Here is a 17,873-nt window from a genome sequence, read left to right on the forward strand (position 1 = left end):
TATAAAAATAAGAATTATTTGTTCTTGGTAAGAAAAAGTGACCTTTAAGATAAAAAAAAAAAAAAAGAAAAGGAGAAAAGTGTGTATGAAGAGGAAAGTTAAGGTTAAGTATCATATTTATGTATCTTTTACTTTTATGAAAATGATTATCATTTTATTTTATAATTTGATTGGCATTAAGAACTCTTTATTAGTTTATTAGTTCATATTTTTGTAAGATTTGTTTTTTACATTTCTCAATTAAGAGAATCGTAATACAATGAAATGCACTTTAAACATTATCCTATTTTTCTACTACATTAAAAATTAACTTAAGATCCTATATGTGGCACGATGCGTTAACAACTATTTTTTGTATTTATAAACACTTATGGTCCTTACTTTATTTTTATTATATGTAAACATCAACTTTTTTATTCACAATTATAATTTTCTCTTGATTTTTAAAAATACATTAACAACATTTATACATTTTTCTTTTGCGTTCAAAAAATTATCTGACTCGTAACAAAATGAATTAAATAAACATGTCAACACTTTTTTTTTGTATTTATGATTAGGATTTGTTTTTATTAAAAATGCAATTGAAAAGCATACAAATTTATTTTTTTGCTAAAAACAATTTTGTGATGCATAACAAAGTACGAGTTAAATAACTACTAATATGGCTATAGTAAGTCTTTTAGTATATATGGATGTAGGAAGCAATGTGTTATATTATTAGTTAGATATAACTTACCTATTCATTATTAAAAAAACATAAAATAAATAAATATATTAATAGAAACCTAAAAGAGATCGGCTGAAATATAATATTTTTGTCCTTTTTTTATTTTGTTTCACATTTCTCAATTAAGAGAATCATGATATAATGAAATGTATTTGAAACACCGTCCCATTTTTCTACTACATTAAAAATTAACTTCCTACATGTGGTGCGTTGCGTTAACAATTGTTTTTGTATTTATTAACATATATGATCTCAAGTTTATTTTATTATACGTAAATATTAACTTTTTTTATTCACAATTATATTTTTTCCTCTCGATATAAAAAAATACATTAACAACACTTATACATCCATTCTTTTGTGTTGGAAAATATTATTTGACCCATAGCGAAGCGAGTTAAATAAACACGTCAATACCTTTTTTTGTATTTGTGATTAGGGTTTTTTTTTTTTTTGTTAAAAAAATACATTTGAAAAGCATTTATATTTATTTATTTTGCTAAAAAACATTTCTTACCCTTAGTAAAGTGTGAGTTAAATAACTACTAATATGGCTATAGTGAGTGTCTTTTTATACAGTATACTTGGATGTAGGTAGCAATGTATTATATTATTAGTTAGATATAACTTACCTATTCATTATTAAAAAAAAACATAAAATAAATAAATATATTAATAGAAACCTAAAAGAGATCGGTTGAAACAATATAGTCTCCCTAAATTAGCGAAAGCCAGCAAGGTATCTGCTCGAAAAAACAAATGGGCAAGCAAACATACGCCCTTACTTCTGGAGGCTTGTACGATAATGGGCAAGCATCATTGTTTTTTTGGGGGCTTGTACGATAATGACTAAACACACAACATTACATTACTTCTAACTTCTTCAGCAAACACAGATAGATAAGTCGAAATCTTCTGTATTCCCATTGCCAATGAAACAGTTGGAATTACTTCCCACCAATCTAAAACATATTCGCAGCACCAACCTTGAAATCATGTAACAGCTAACCAACCTTGCCTGATGCAAACATGAAGAACAAAGACAATCCATGATTTAATTCAACCATTAAAATTTGAAGGTAAAGGAGAGGATAAATAATCTTCAGCTATATCACCTGGTTTGGGCAAGAAAGAATTATTAGACTACCAATCATCATCGTTCTTTCCACCCCTTATCTCGGGTCCACTCTCTATAAATGCTTGAATCTTCAGCTACTTCAGATACCTGTAAACCAATTCAAGCATGGCATGCTCATTTTTACTTGTAAATCTTATTATTGAGCCAAACAAGAAACAAACACACTAAAAGAGAGGCAAGAAATCAAGTCAAATCAGCAGCACCTCTGATTGAGCACTCATTGAACCATCTGGTGTACTAGCAAATTTTGTGGTCAGCTTTGGACATAGATGGACCTCCAACTTCTCCAAACGAGGGAATAACAAATAATCACACCATCCGAAACTAAAACAGACAATACTTGATAATTGTTGTATCGACAACTCCTTTAGATTAGGAAGCACTATCTCCTTCTCAACGTTGATAGGTGAAGCTTGACCATCCTGCCCAGGAGGCTCTGGAATTATTTCCTTTTCACCATCCTCTTCTCTGATAATATGCTTCAATTGACCGCATTTACCTATGTAAAGTCTTTCTAGCTTTGGCAGACTTCGAGCGAGGGACGGTGTGAATATAAATGTCAGTTTGTCCAGAGACCACAAATCCAGATAAGCAAGACTTTGGAGGCTGACATGTCTGGTGGGCCCCTTCCACATGCATTTGAGCTCAGGTAAACCTGACAGCCGTAACCCTGTTAAAGATGACAGAAGCGGCAGCTCCTTCTCCTCCCTACTTCCTTCATCAGGCTCACCTAATTCAAATACCTCTTCCAATGATTTGCAGCCGTTAATGTTCACACTGCTTAGATTTTTCAAAGCTCGCAGCAATTTTGCTGGAAACGGAGCGCGAACATCCCCACAATCGTCCACTCGTACACGTTCTAATCTATGTAAGGAGCCGTTTTGCTCCCCATGGGCGGCCATCTGATCAGAGAACAATATTATATTTTTTCACTCTCATAAAAACAATTTATATGATGTATAAATAGGAGAAAAAAACAGGATTAAATACTTTTTAGAGATTACATATTATTGTTTTAGTTTTGTTCTTAATTAGAGATAAGTTGAATAATAATTAGATTTTTGTGAAAAAAAGGTTAATACAACTCCTAATAATTAGTTTCATGTAAAAACAAAAACAAAAATAAAAATAGTAACTAATATTTTTATTTTAGTTATAAAGTTAATAAATTTTTAAAGATATTTTAATTGACTTCAAAATTTTCAACACAAAATTTATGCTCTTATATATTAATAATTTATTTGTGAAGTTATTTGATGTACTTTTGTATAAAAAACATTTTTTATTACGTGCAAAGTTGTTTTAGTGGACAAACTTGTCTAATTTTTATCCAGATAGATTACCTCCAAAGTAGTCAATTTGCTCAGCAGAAGACCCCTCAAGTCAGGCACGGATTCCAAGCTTAATTCTTTCAAATTTGTGAACCCCTGCATCAAAAGAAATTTTGTGCACTTTTGAACTATATAATTTTGGTAAATAGATGAACGAATTGTCCATATAAAACTTCAGCAAAAAAACTTATCAACAAAAGGATAGAAGTAGACATGGCAACAAGGCATGGGAATATGAAATCAGAAGTTGCAGATGGAGGTTTATCTTCCTCTTCAAATACTTCTATTAATTGGGGGAAGAGCCTCAATATCACTTAAACTGGGAAAGCATAAAGATTGAAAAATCAAGGTAGGATTTCATTACAATAATTAATTTCTTACTTCTTAAGCCCTGCATCAAGAGACAAGGAATGATAAAGTTAGACAACTCCTTTTAAATTTAGTGAATGGCTAAAGGATTTATCTCCACTTATCAATTACTTCAGTTTCAGAAATTTGGAGGAGAAATCAACCTGTATTGAAGTTGACAATTTAAATTAAGAAGAAAAAAAAATTATAGGAGAAATATAAAGGACGTACTTGGAGCTGTGCAAACAAATTTCCCAATTCTTTGTGGCCATTGATTTTTAGAAATCGCAAAGAAGGCAATTGGGCAGCAAGATTCGTTGGACCAAAAAAGCTGTAATTTGATATGGAAGAAAGAACCAAGTCACTTAATCGAGGGAACTTGATGATGCCATCTGTGGTGAGTGCGTCTCCTTCTCCACTGTAAAATATTTGCTTTAAATTGTCAGCATAATAAATCGTCATCTGTTCCAGGTTCGGAAGGCTTGGAGACATGGAGACAGGGAAGACATATTCCAGTTTACCACACCGTTCTATGAAGATATTTTTTAATTGTGGGAAGCAAGGAGACTCTGGAATTATTTCCCTTTCACCATCCTCTTCTCTGATAATATGCTTCAATTCACCGCATTCACTTATCTCAAGTATTTCTAGCTTTGGCAGACTTCGAGCGAGAGACGGTGTGAGGATAAATATCAGTTTGTCGAGAGAATTCAAATACAGATGAGCAAGACTTTGGAGGCTGATATGTCTGGTGGGCCCCTTCCAAATGCATTTGAGCTCAGGTAAACGTGACAGCCGTAACCCTGTTAAAGATGACAGAAGCGGCAGCTCCTTCTCCTCCCTACTTCCTTCATCAGGCTCACCTAATTCAAATACCTCTTCCAATGATTTGCAGCCGTTAATGTTCACACTGCTTAGATTTTTCACAGCTCGCAGCAATTTTGCTGGAAACGGAGTGCGAACATCCCCACAATCGTCCACTGCTACAGATTTTAATCTTTGTAAGAAGCCGTTTTGCTGCACATGGACGGCCATCTTATCAGAGAACAATATTATATTTTTTCACTCTCATGAAAACAATTTATATGATGTATAAATAGGAGAAAAAAAAAATAAAAAACAGGATTAAATACTTCTTAGAGATTACATATTATTGTTTCAGTTTTTTTTTTTTTCTTAATTGGAGATAAGTTGAATAATAATTAGATTTTTGCGAAAAAAGGGTTAATACAACTCCTAATATAATATAAATTACGTAAACCATGAGGCAGTTAAATCTAACAGAAAATATATTTCAAATGAGGCAGTTAAATCTAACAGATAATATGTTCTTCCATATGATTAATTTTTAATAACGCAGACAACAATGAGGCAGTTAAGTTTCTTATATTTATATATGTTTAGATAAAAATAAAAATGAGCATTTATCAATTACTTTACTTTTAGAAATTGGGAGGAAGAAAGAATAAATTATCGCAATTGACAATTTAAATTAAGTGGAGAAATATAAATTACGTACTTGTAGCTGTGCCAACCAATTACCCACTTCTTCGTGGCCTTTAATGTTTAGATTCTGCAAAGAAGGCAATTGAAAATCAAAATTCCTTGGACCTATAAAGCCGTAATTTGATCGGAGCCCAAGAGACAATTCTCTTAGTTGAGGGAACTTGATGATGCCATCTGTGGTGAGTGCATCTCCTTCTCCACTGTAAAATATTTGCTTTAAATTGTCAGCATAATAAATCGTCATCTGTTCCAGGTTCGGAAGGCTTGGAGACATGGAGACAGGGAAGACATATTCCAGTTTACCACACCGTTGTATGAAGATATTTTTTAATTGTGGGAAGCAAGGAGACTCTGGAATTATTTCCCTTTCACCATCCTCTTCTCTTATAATATGCTTCAATTCACCGCATGCTGTTATGTCAAGTGTTTGCAGTTGTGGTAGACTTTGAGCGAGGGACGGTGTGAAGATAAATGCCAGTTTGTCCAGATACCCCAACTCCAGAAAATTAAGACTTTGGAGGCTGACATGACTGGTGGGCCCCTTCCATATGCATTTGAGCTCAGGTAAACGTGACAGCTCTAACTTGGTTAAAGATGACAGCAGCGGCAGCTCCTTCTCCTCACCCAATTCAAATACCTCTTCCAATGATTCACAGTTGTCAATAACCACCTCCTTCAGATTTTTTAAACCTTGCCGCAATCTTGCTGGAAACAGAGTGAAAACATCCCCACAACCCCTCACTACTACAGATTCTAATTTATGTAAAAACAATTGCTCAAATGTCTTCGCATTTAAGGATGTAACAGCCCAATATAATCTTGTCGAGGTTGATAAATAATACCCATAGCCAAAAGCATTCCCTAATATTATATCATATTTGCGCAAGCTAACTGGAAAAACAAAATCTCTGGGAATGCATTCAACCTTCGGTATCCTCAATGATAATACGGCAAACTGAGACAACGAATTTAGTTCTGTTAGGCTTGCATTCATTCCTCCTGTGCTGTCACATCCAACAACATCCCATCCCTTAAAGCTGAGATGTCCGATCAACAGCTCTTCTAACTTCTTCAACCTTCCAATCAAATTCACAGGGATCCTTCTTAGCCTTTGACAACCTGTCACATCCAACAACCTTAACTCCTTGAGCTCTCCTATTTCATCAGGTAATTCTTCAATGGATAAGCACGACATAAGACCAAGAATCTTAAGTCTCTGCAGCTTTCTCAACCAAATGAGGTCCTTGCATCCACAGCTAATCAACACCAACGATTGAAGTTTCGTTGAGAGTTCAAGTGATTGCAGCGACAAACGCCCTCCTCCAGAGACAAAACTTCAATTTCTTTCATCCCTTCAAAAAACCTCTCTGGAACATTCATACCATCTTCCAGTTCTAATAATAGAACTTTGAGCTGTGGACATACCAATCCTTCAGGAAGTTCTGCTAGTTTATTGCCCATTAACGAAATTGTTGTACAACCTTCAAAGCTTTTGTTTCTCATTGCCCACTTCTCCAACCCAATGCCAGCCTTTACCATGAATCCATATTCTTCTGATGATGCTATCTGAATAGCAAAGTCACGAACCAAGTCATGCATTCTCACATGTTCTTCAGTTTCAGTGCCCAACAGCATGCAACAATCTTTGAGGTTTTCGATGGCCACAGAAACTCCTTTCCTTGCATCTTCAATGGGCTCCGCATCTTGATGTAACCCATAGCCAACTGCATATCTCGTCAAGTCCTCGATTGGAATGTCATAATCTTCTGGAAATAAACAGCATAGCACGAAACATGACTTGGTTTCCTCGTACTTCAAATAATCATAGCTCAACTTAAGACATGTGTAAGCATTATTTTGTTCATCAATTTGTTCCATGCGCACAAAGTGAGATTCTTTGAGCTGTTTAGACGCTACTTCCCACTGAACTCGTGATTTACCTCTTAGAGCCCTTCCCACTGTCACAAGTGCTATAGGCAAGCCTTGGCATTCTCTCGCAACCTCCCTTGCCACTGTGTTCAAGGTAGAGTCCCCATCACGTAAACCTGCATTGATTCTGAATAAATCCTAAACGAAATAGCAGAATGATAATTGAAAATAACAGAGTAATGAAAAAGGGGTTGTATATTCAGTGAGTATGTTTGTACAGAATGGCTAGCCATTATATAGAGACAGATTCGAACTATTCTAGGAATGTCAACTATACATTAAAATGATCCTAAGATCATGCTAGGCTGATCTGGTGCATTGATCCCGATCCACAATTTTCTCCTTAATGAGATTCATTTCCTTTTAACACTCCCCCTCAAGTTGGAGTATGAATGTCTATGACACCCAACTTGCTGAGATGTGTATGAAACGCTGGCGATCTCAATGGTTTTGTGAATAAATCTGCAATTTGCTTTCCATTTTGAACATACGTTGTCTTGACTTCTCCTCTTTGAATTCTTTCTCGAATTGTATGGCAATCTAGTTCAATATGCTTTGTTCGTTCGTGATAAACTGGATTTGCGGCAATGTGTAAAGCTGCCTGATTATCACAAAACAACTTTGCTGGTCCAGGGTGTGATACTCCCAAATCTTTCAATAAGTACCTCAACCAGGTAAGCTCACAAGCAGCTGCAGCCATGGAGCGATATTCCGCCTCCGCTGATGATCTTGATACTGTTGTCTGCTTTCTACTTTTCCAAGACACAAGTGATTTTCCAAGGAAGGTGCAATATCCTGTTACAGATCGTCGTGTAATTGGACACCTTGCCCAGTCTGCATCACAATACCCTATCAAGTGGAGCGGGCTATCTGAAGGAAATAATAACCCTTGTCCTGGGGCTGCTTTCAAGTAATGGAGGAGTCGATGAGCAGTCTTGAGATGATGTAGTTTTGGTTCCTGCATGAATTGACTGAGTGTGTTCACGGAGTACGTGATTTCTGGTCTGCTAATTGTGAGGTAGATCAATTTTCCAACTAGATGTCGGTATCTAGTAGGGTCTTTAAGTGTCGCACTCCCTGTATCTGTTAACACTAAGTCAGGCTCCATGGGTACCTTAGCTGGCTTTGCTCCAAGTAACCCAGCTTCCTCTAATATGTCTAACGTGTATTTTCGTTGACATACTGTAATCCCTGTCTTGGATCGTGCTACCTCGATCCCAAGAAAGTATTTTAATGGTCCAAGATCTTTAATTTTGAAGCAACTGTTGAGAAACGTCTTGAGATCATTAATAGCCTTTTCATCATTCCCAGTAACAACCATATCATCGACGTAAAGTAATATGATTGTAATGGAATCCCCACGGACCTGTGTAAAAAGTGAATAGTCAGCACGAGATTGTTGGAATCCAATTTCTTGGATTGCACATGAGAATCTGCGAAACCAACTACGAGATGCTTGCTTAAGGCCATAAAGTGACTTATGGAGTCGACAAACTGTATTCTCCCCCTGTCGACGATAACCTGGAGGTGGGAGCATATATACTTCTTCACTGAGCTCTCCATGTAAGAAAGCATTGTGGACATCCATCTGATGTAATGACCAGTGCCTAACAGCAGCTACTGCGAGGAGGCAGTGGACGGTGGTTATTTTGGCAACTGGGGCGAAGGTGTCTTTGTAATCGATACCTTCGCATTGTGTAAACCCCTTTGCAACAAGCCTGGCTTTGTAACGCTCGATGTTGCCATCAGCTTTGTACTTGATCTTAAAAACCCACTTGCAACCGATGGGTCGGTGGCCAGGGGCTAAAGGAACAGTGGACCAAGTGTGATTGTCCTCAAGAGCTGTAATTTCAGCAGTCATGGCAGCAACCCACTGGGGATCATGACGAGCCTGCTCATAAGTGGCTGGCTCAACCAGGCGAGATATATTACTCACAAAGGAACGATATGGACTAGAGAGGCCAGAGTAGGAGACATACCGTTGGAGTGGATGACGTGTGCCAGACATGGATGTAGAGGAGACATCAGGGCCAAGGACAGCAGCATGATAGGTTTGGAAATCTTGGAGGTAAGGTGGAGGCCGATGAAGGCGGGTGGAATGGCGAGGTTCGGGGAGGGTTGGTATTGGGTAGACCATGGGGGGTTCAGTGACGTTGGTTAAGGAGGACACAGATGGATCAATGGATGTTGACGGGACGGATGACTGTGGTGTCGTCACATGAGGTTCTAATGGGACAGTGTTTGTGGTGTGAGGGCGACGAGAGTAAACATGGAGTGGGGTTGGGTGAGGAGTGGCAACCGTCGGAGGGGAAACAAGGGTAGGAGAGGTATTGTGGGAGGGGGAAGGTGGTTCAAGATTTGGTTGGGTGGAAGGCTGATTAGATAGTGTGGGTTGAGGATGGGTGATGGTCTCAGGTAATGTGGCTAGGCTACTGGGGATAGGCAAAACTGGGTTGTCGTCTAGATTTTCTGGTGGTAGCTTAGTGAAGGGAAATGTATGTTCATGGAAAGTGACATCTCGTGAGGTAAAAAATTTCTTGCTTTCAAGATCATAAACACGATATCCTTTTTGGCCATGAGGATATCCAATGAAAATGCAACGGCGAGCACGACAATCAAGTTTATGATCAGGGGTGAGATTTGTGGCATAACAAAGGCAACCAAAAACCCGAAGAGTAGAGTAGTTGGGTGGAGTGTGGTATAAAAGTTCATATGGGGATTTGTGAGAAAGCAGGGGAGTAGGTAGACAGTTGATAAGGTAACATGATGTTTGGACACTTTCCCCCGAAAATTGTAGTGGTAAATTGGCTTGAAAGCGAAGGGCTCGGGCTACATTTAGAAGATGACGGTGTTTGCGCTCAACCACTCCATTTTTTTGAGGGGTATAAGCACATGTGTGTTGGAAAATGGTACCACGTTCATCAAGAAAAAGAACGTAGTGAAGTGAATTCACCCCCATTATCTGCACGTAAAATTTTGATGTCCCTATTAAATTGTGTTTTTACCCAAGAGAAAAAGGACTTTATCAATGATTGGGTGTTGGATTTAAGACTCATGAGGTGTACCCAGGTGAAACGAGTAAAGTCATCAACAATCGTTAAAAAATAACGAGCCCCAGAATGTGTATGGATTTTGTGTGGTCCCCAAACATCACAATGAACTAAATCAAATGGTGCAATGGTATTTATTGAGCTTGTAGGAAAAGATAAACGAGTTTGTTTTGCCAGAGGACAAATCTCGCAGACATGCTTATTATTAAAAACAATATCAGGGAAAGATTGGGATAAATGGTGGAGGGGAGCAGCAGATGGGTGTCCGAGTCGTTGATGCCAAAGGTTTGAAGTGCAAGTGATGTGATTGATGAGGCAAGGATTTTGAGCTGGGGTGAGATAGTAAAGGCCATTAAAATGCTTGCCCAGGCCAATCGTCCTCCTCGTATTCACGTCCTGCACAACACAAAAATTTTCAGTAATGCCATGATTTGCTTATACTCTTCAGCTGTGAAGGTTGGGCTTTCATCAGTCGATTCCCTCTTCATCTCAATGTTGTTGATTGCTGTCTTCTTATTTCTTGGCTTCATGTTTTTATTATGCCATTTGTGGCCAATTGGAAACCCAATTAGATAATAACATTGATCAACCAAATGTCCTCCTTGCTCACAGTGGGTGCAGAACTTCCTGCTGCCAAACGAAGTCACCGTCTGTGATCCTCCCCGTCGTGCAACCTGCATCGCATGGGAGGCCGGCACGATGGAATTGCGTGCTGCTACCTCCATTTGCCTCTCTTATTGGAGAATAAGGCCATGGGTTCTTCGTGTATCGGGTAGGGGGTTCATCATCAAGATCGACCCACGGATTTGGGAATAGGGTTCGTTAAGCCCCATTAAAAATTGCATCACCTTCTCCTTCTCTTCTCTGTCAGCAAGCTTTTTCAGCATGTCGCAAGAGCAAGGGATGGGTTCCTGGTAAGACCCTAATTCATCCCAAAGCCCTTTGAGTTTCGTATAATAGGCAGATATGGAGAGGGACCCTTGACGACATTCAACAATTTCTTGTCGTATTTGGTAGATTCTGGATTCGTCTCCTTGGGAAAATCTGTCTTTGAGGTCGTTCCAAATCACGGCTGCCGTATCTGAGTAGATGACGCTACGAGCTATCTTTGGTTGAACAGAATTAAGGATCCAGGACACCACCAGATCATTGCAGCATTGCCATAATGGGAATTTTGCATCATTTGTTGGTGAAGCTTCTATGGATCCATCGATGAGACCAAGTTTGTTTTTGGCGCTGAGGCTGCGACGCATTGAACGACACCATTCCCCATAGTTGCGTCCATTCAAAAGTGTGCTGACCAGGGTGAGTCCTGGTGTGTCTGAATGATGTAGAGCCAAAGGATCAGGTAAGGAAATCCCTCTCTCTTCTCTGTTCTGTGATGTGAAATCTGTGGATTTGTCTAGGATTTCAGTTGTGTTGATTCCTGTGTTGGCCATGTTGTCAATACAATGGTGTTTGTGATTTGGTTGTAGCGGAAGATGTTAGGCTAGAGACACCAGAACCAGCGCTCTGATACCATAAACGAAATAGCAGAATGATAATTGAAAATAACAGAGTAATGAAAAAGGGGTTGTATATTCAGTGAGTATGTTTGTACAGAATGGCTAGCCATTATATAGAGACAGATTCGAACTATTCTAGGAATGTCAACTATACATTAAAATGATCCTAAGATCATGCTAGGCTGATCTGGTGCATTGATCCCGATCCACAATTTTCTCCTTAATGAGATTCATTTCCTTTTAACAAATCCCATGCTTCATCTTCAGGTAAGACTCTTAAAAGCACTTTTTGCTGGCACTCCATAGAAAAACATATGCCTTGAACACGTGTTGTTAGAAGAATTTTACAACCCCTGTGATCATCACCAAATGGGATCCCTATCTCTTCCAAGTCAATATGTTTCCAAACATCATCCAGGATTATAAGCATCTTCTTTCCCTGCAGTCTCTGCCATAATTCACTTGCTCTACCTTCTTTACTCGTTTTTTTCAAATTTCAGATGTAAACTATCTGCCATTCGATCCTGGATGCCTATGAAATTTGGATTCTGGGACACCGTAGCCATCAAAACGTCAGGAAAAAGCTGCGACTCTTTGGCTCTCCTGCCTACTTCTTTCACCAGGGTTGTTTTACCCACCCCTCCCATGCCGTACAGTCCGATCATATTGACGGTGTCATCTTTGAGAGCTTTCATGATCTGTTCCAAAGCTTCTTTTGACGATTCTGAGGGCGTGAATTCCTTTGATGTTAGAAATTCTATGGGCTGAGGAGGAGCTTTTTGGGCCACTGTTTTAAACTTTGTGCTATTTTCTAGAATTTTTCTGAAAGTCTCCGACTTCTTGGCCAGTGCCTTGCTTAACTTGAATTGTCGCATGCAGTTTGGGCACCAAGTAAAGCATTTGCCGTTTTTTCCTATTTCATTTTCCAAGGGCTTCGCACCTTCAATTTGGTTGTTTGCATCTTCCAGCCACTTTTTGACATCTTTGTAAGTTTTTTCAGCATTCCTTTCAGCAGCTTCGACATCGTCTTGCAGACGTTCTTTTGCCGAAACCAGGTTCTCCTTTTGTTCTTTGAATTCTTGAGCAAAATTGTTGAAACAGAACATGTAACGGAACTGCCTTCCTACTGGTTCCACCATGAGTTCTGCTAGCATAGCTATAATGGATCCACCAGCACTTTCGAGAGCCATTTTCCACAGGTCTGAAAATCAAAGAAATAAGGATACAGAACGTGAGAGTGATCACTACAAGTAAAACAGTCGCAGAGAGAATGGGAATAGGAATTTCATTACCTTAATTTGGGAAAATATGTGCGAAAAGCACTGGTACTGAGTGCTCAATGAAATAGCGGGAGGAAGAAAAGGAGAAGTCCTTTAGCTCTGTATGGAATCCAGCTTCAAAAGCAACAATAAAATAGTTTAGATGGATTCTAACTGACTCTTGTTAGTTAAAGCAGTAGTTCCCATTAAAAATGCATTTTGATGACATAATTAAGATCATATAGAGACAGTGACAAACCAAAAAGAAAGAAACGAGTGAAAGGTCCAGGATAATCTAAGCTATGATCGGTCAAGGTTTTTTTTAGTTTTATTCTTTTTTTAAATAAAAAAAAAACAGGAAAAGACTTGCAAAGAAATAGAATTACTGGAATGAACACAATAAAGGATGAAACTCAAGCAATTAAAAATAAATTATCTATGATGATCATCTCTGTGTCACACTCAATGAGGTAATCAAATAATAAAAAATAAAATAATGTGTAAAAGTACTCACCTAGCAAAGAAAGAAACGAATGAAAGGTTCGGATAATCACTTAGACGTCTCCATGGATGATACCAGCTCGCTTCCAACAACAAATATAATTAACCTAAGCTGTGATAGGTCAAAGTTTTTTTTAGTTTTCTTTTTTTTAAAAAAAGAAAAAAACAGATCAACAAGAGAGAAGACTTGCAAAAAAGTAGAATTACTGAAAGAAACTCAACAAAGAATCAAACTGAAGTAATTAAAAATAATAGTCTATGATGACCATCTCGGTATCACACATTCAGGTAATATGATTAACCTATAACAATATTAGAAAAAAAAAAGTTAATAGATGGTCGCCACGTGTTCAACTTTATCTACCCTTAGGAAAGGATAGAAAGCGGGAGAGAGAGAGGTTAAAAGGCTTTTAAAAAAAAGAAAAGGAAAGACAGAAATAAAAGAAAGGTTGAGACAAGAGAGGGACAAGGAAATAGAAGGAGAAGTTTGTAATATAACCATTTTAATTTAATATTTTAAGAGATTTCAGAATATGATTTATATTATTTTCTAATACACCCTCTCAAGTGTTCTTTGGACTTTAAACTTGAACAGACCCACATTACCCTGTGTTTAATTTTTATCAAATAAATAGGGATGGTGAGATTCGAACTCGTGATCGTTTGGTCATTAAAGCTCTGATACTATGTCAAAAAATTATCTCCACCTAATAGCTTAAACTGTTTGGTGAGGTCCCATGATATGATTTATATTATTCTCTAATAAGGTTGAGGGAGGCAAAAATAGAAGAAGACATTGAAAGATCGGAGGAGAGTAAAGAAAACAATATAAATATGTGATGCTCGTTTATCTATTTGATTGGGATTTTTTTGTGTCTCTTTTATTTGGAATTCTTTGGACATTTTAATAATATAATAACAAAAAAATATTAAAATTATTTTTATTTTTTCATGCTCTTATAAGTAATGTAGAAGATGAGGACCTGAAATCACGACAGCAAATAAGAAGAGAAATAACGTGTTTGTTTTTTTAAAAAAAGATATCTTTAAAAAAATTAAATTTTATTTTTACTTGAAATTAATTTTTAAAAAGCTAGTTTGAAAATTAATATGAAAAAAAAGGATAATAGAGTAGTTGTCCAAATCAAAACACATTAACATAGGACAAAAACAGGGAGAGAGGCTATTTGTTTTTTTAACTGTATTGGTTTAATAAGGTTTATATAGTATTTTATAAATATTTTGGATAAAAATTTTAAAGGGTTCTAAATTATCTCTGTTACCTTCCCTTAATTTTCTAGGCAAGTAAAAGGAGCTAAACTTATTCCCGACCAAAACGTCAAGAATTTCAGTGGAACAAAAAAAGAGATCATTACTTGACCAAAAACAACTAGTCAGCACCCAAAGAAACCGAGTGAATGAGAGAAAATTAAGGACTCATAGCTAGAAAACAATCAACAGATCCAAGAATTTTCTGTATGGTTTCCAAGAAAATGAAACGAAATGAGCAGCACAACCCTCTTTCTCCTCCAAGAAAAGAAAGAAAAAGAAAGGAAAGAAACAAAGATAGAAAGTCAAACTTGGCTCCTCTTTTAGTGTTAAAAAAAAAAAACAAAGAAGTTCGAGGAAGTGGGCAGCCTTTTTTCTGCTGTTCATGTGGTGTTCTGCTGTTCACGCAGACTAAGAACTCCTACCATCGTAAAATCATATAATTAAAACACAACAATAAAAAAGTAATAAGCAGCTAATTATGTGCCAAAATCAGAGAAACAAGGATACAGAACGTGAGAGTGAGTCATTGCAAGTAAAAGAGGCGCAGAGAGAATGGGAATAGGAATTTCATTACCTTAAACTTGAGAAAATATGTGCGAAAAGCACTGGTACTGATTGCTCAATGAAATGGAGAAGGCCTTTAGCTCTGTATGGAATCCAGCTTCAAAAGCAACAACGCAAGGGATAAGCATTTTGATGACATACTTAAGATACTATGCGTAATAATATAGAGACAGTGACAAAGAAATAAAGAAAAATAATATGTACTCACCTAGCAAAGAAAGAAACGAATGAAAGGTTCAGGATAATCACTTGGACGCCTCCATGGATGATACCAGCTCGCTTCCAACAACAAATATAATTAACCTAAGCTATGATCGGTCAAAGTTTTTTTTAGTTTTCTTCTTTTTTAAAAAAAAAAAACAGATCATCAAGGGAAAAGACTTGCAAAGAAGTAGAATCAATGGAACGAACACAACAAAGGATCAAACTCAAGCAATTAAAAGTAATTGTCTATGAGTACCATCTGTGTCACACACTCAAGTGAGGAGAGAAAAGAAGGAGACAGAAAGGAAAGGGACAAAGAAGGAAGAAAGTAAGGTCACGTAGGGGCCAGCCTTGTAGAAAGAAGAGATTATTACGTGGCAAGTGCCGAGTGCCAAAGGGTAAAAGTATCAATGAACATGGCAGTAACAGGTTGGGAATGTGACGGAATGCCAAGTGCCAAGTGACACAAACGAAGCTACCCCTTACCTACTCCTGGGAAGGAATGTCAGACATACAGCCTTTTTCAATTCATTAATGTCGTTCTCTGTTTTGTCTTCTAAAACCTACTCCCATCATATACATGTATTATTTTCTTAAAATTGCTCTAAGGGATTGCAGGCCATGCTCGTTTGATTTTTTTTATAAAAAAATTATATAGGGTTTTTTTTTACCTTTTTTTTTAGTATTTTTGAAAAAAAAATAGATTTTGTTAATGTTTTAATTTTTATATTATTTTGATATATTTTTGAAAAAACAATATTTTAAAAAATAACCACTAATACATTCTTTTTAAGTTATTAAATAACCAGTCCCTATAATTTTCCAACATTGCATTTGGATACCAAATTTTATTTTTCTTTTTTTTAAGATTTTTTTTGGATGAAGAAGAGAGAGAGGGTCGCTGAATTTTATTTTAGAGAGAGAAATTTGTTGTTAAGAAAGATTTTGGCTACCAAAATCATTGATTTTTGTGTGAACTAATTCAATATAATGAGAGGAGTTAAGATTACGTGTTTTTTTTACCTTCAAAACACCTAAAAAAAGATATGAACTATGGATTTTTTTTTTTTTGTTTTTAGGTTGATTTTGAGTTTTGAGGTGGTTTTTTATGTTTTTAAAGGCCATGTATTGGTTTAATAATGTTTTTAGGGTACTTCATAGGTATTTTGGGGAAAACAAAATTTCAGCTTGATTTTTCCATAAATTTGAGATCCTTCTCGGCTTGTTTTTTCCATGTTAGCAGCTTTAATTTTATTTTTTATTTTTGTTTTAGAAGAAAAATGAATGAATTTAGGGAACAACCTAAAATGGGTTACAACAGATTAAATAATTTAGTTTTCATAAATTACAGTGTAAAGTTCATCAAGGCAGGTGTGAAAGATTTTCGTTGGATCTATTGCCATTCTGTAATAAATTTCGAAGCACAGAAGCTGGTAGCAAGTGATACCATGGTCAGCACTTGACTTCTATACATGTCCAAGAAAGAGAATGAATATGAGAAGTTTCCTTTGGTGGGGTGAAGCAAAATTTAACTCATTGCTTTAAAAATCATCCCCACTGTTTTTTATGATTTCAGTCTGAATTTCAGGGAAGGCAGGCGGTGGCCGGATTGACAGTGATTCTACCACATACTATAAATGTAATGCAGCAAAGGTTCCGGTAAGGAAAAATACCATAGCTGTTGTTTTTCTTTGGGCTCACATGCGCACATGCAGGTTAACATAAAATACCAGGGGGTGATCATTTTTAGTTCGGTTCGGTTTTTATCAAAAAAAAAATAATTAAACTGAATCATATTCAAACCGACCAGTTTCAGTTCGGTTTTTTAGGACAAAAACCGGCTCAAACCGGTTTGGCTCGGTTTTTTCCGGTTTTGCTCGGTTTTTTCGGTTTGGGTTCGGTTCGGCTCGGTTTTTTCTGTTTCAGGCTTAAAAAACAAAACCGAACAGAACCATTTGGTTTTTTCAAAATTTTAATCGGTTTAATCGGTTTTTTTCACTGTTCGGTTTTTTCTGTTAGATTTTTTTGGTTTTCTCGGTTTAATTAGTTTTTCAGTTTTTTTCCCACCCCTACAAAATACAGAAGCTTGTAAATTTGTTAACTATTTTTTTAAATAAAAAAGTACATATAAGATTCCCAATGTAGATCGTAAGACTAATATATTTGTATTTTGTATATTTCAAAAAACAAAATTCATATATTTGCATTTTGTAAAGCTGTGAGGTCCCGTCCACATGCATGGGGAGAATCTGTTCTGCTTGCCATTTAATTTTCTCAGTAAACAATTCGGTTATCACAAGTTAAATCTCAAACCAAATAGAACACATATATGAGACCTTTTGAATCATCATGCTCAAGATGTTCTGAATATTTTTCTTGGCATTGAGAAACAGCAGATAATCTATCAGACCAGACCGCAGCTCTGATACGAGGTGGTGTTATAGAAATATGGTTATAGATATGGAAAGAATGAAATAGGTTTATGATGGTTAACGAAGAACCTAATGCCATCCATTAAAGTCTCCACGCGGCAGCG

The 17,873-nt window shown here is 36.7% G+C and overlaps 4 protein-coding genes across 4 annotated transcripts in view; all 4 read right to left on the reverse strand.

The window, feature by feature from the left end:
- The window catches only part of LOC18096055 (uncharacterized), a 691,470-nt gene that overhangs the window by 358,571 nt on the left and 315,026 nt on the right, over nt 1-17,873 (reverse strand). The window contains exons 13-15 of the mRNA XM_052448434.1: nt 15,342-15,441; nt 15,144-15,230; nt 13,311-13,409 (exon numbers count right to left, since the gene is read on the reverse strand). The gene's annotated coding sequence lies outside the window, so the exon portion shown is untranslated. The remainder of the gene's footprint in view (nt 1-13,310; nt 13,410-15,143; nt 15,231-15,341; nt 15,442-17,873) is intronic.
- The window catches only part of LOC112326257 (protein SUPPRESSOR OF npr1-1, CONSTITUTIVE 1), a 70,285-nt gene continuing 53,797 nt past the window's right edge, over nt 1,386-17,873 (reverse strand). Inside the window, 7 exon segments of the mRNA XM_052448486.1 lie at nt 1,386-1,748; nt 1,846-1,955; nt 2,072-2,770; nt 3,212-3,295; nt 3,779-4,564; nt 5,067-6,376; nt 6,379-6,993. Coding sequence (XP_052304446.1) covers nt 1,884-1,955; nt 2,072-2,770; nt 3,212-3,295; nt 3,779-4,564; nt 5,067-6,376; nt 6,379-6,993 — 3,566 coding nt within the window. The 3' untranslated portion in view covers nt 1,386-1,748; nt 1,846-1,883.
- Nucleotides 1,428-17,873, reverse strand: part of LOC112326262 (uncharacterized) — a 48,943-nt gene continuing 32,497 nt past the window's right edge. Inside the window, exon 3 of the transcript XR_008057758.1 lies at nt 1,428-1,510. The gene's annotated coding sequence lies outside the window, so the exon portion shown is untranslated. The remainder of the gene's footprint in view (nt 1,511-17,873) is intronic.
- Nucleotides 2,144-17,873, reverse strand: part of LOC127904502 (uncharacterized) — a 67,842-nt gene continuing 52,112 nt past the window's right edge. Inside the window, exon 3 of the mRNA XM_052448529.1 lies at nt 2,144-2,233. The gene's annotated coding sequence lies outside the window, so the exon portion shown is untranslated. The remainder of the gene's footprint in view (nt 2,234-17,873) is intronic.

This window comes from Populus trichocarpa, chromosome 1 (genome assembly GCF_000002775.5).
Source record: "Populus trichocarpa isolate Nisqually-1 chromosome 1, P.trichocarpa_v4.1, whole genome shotgun sequence".
NCBI classification, from domain to species: domain Eukaryota; kingdom Viridiplantae; phylum Streptophyta; class Magnoliopsida; order Malpighiales; family Salicaceae; genus Populus; species Populus trichocarpa.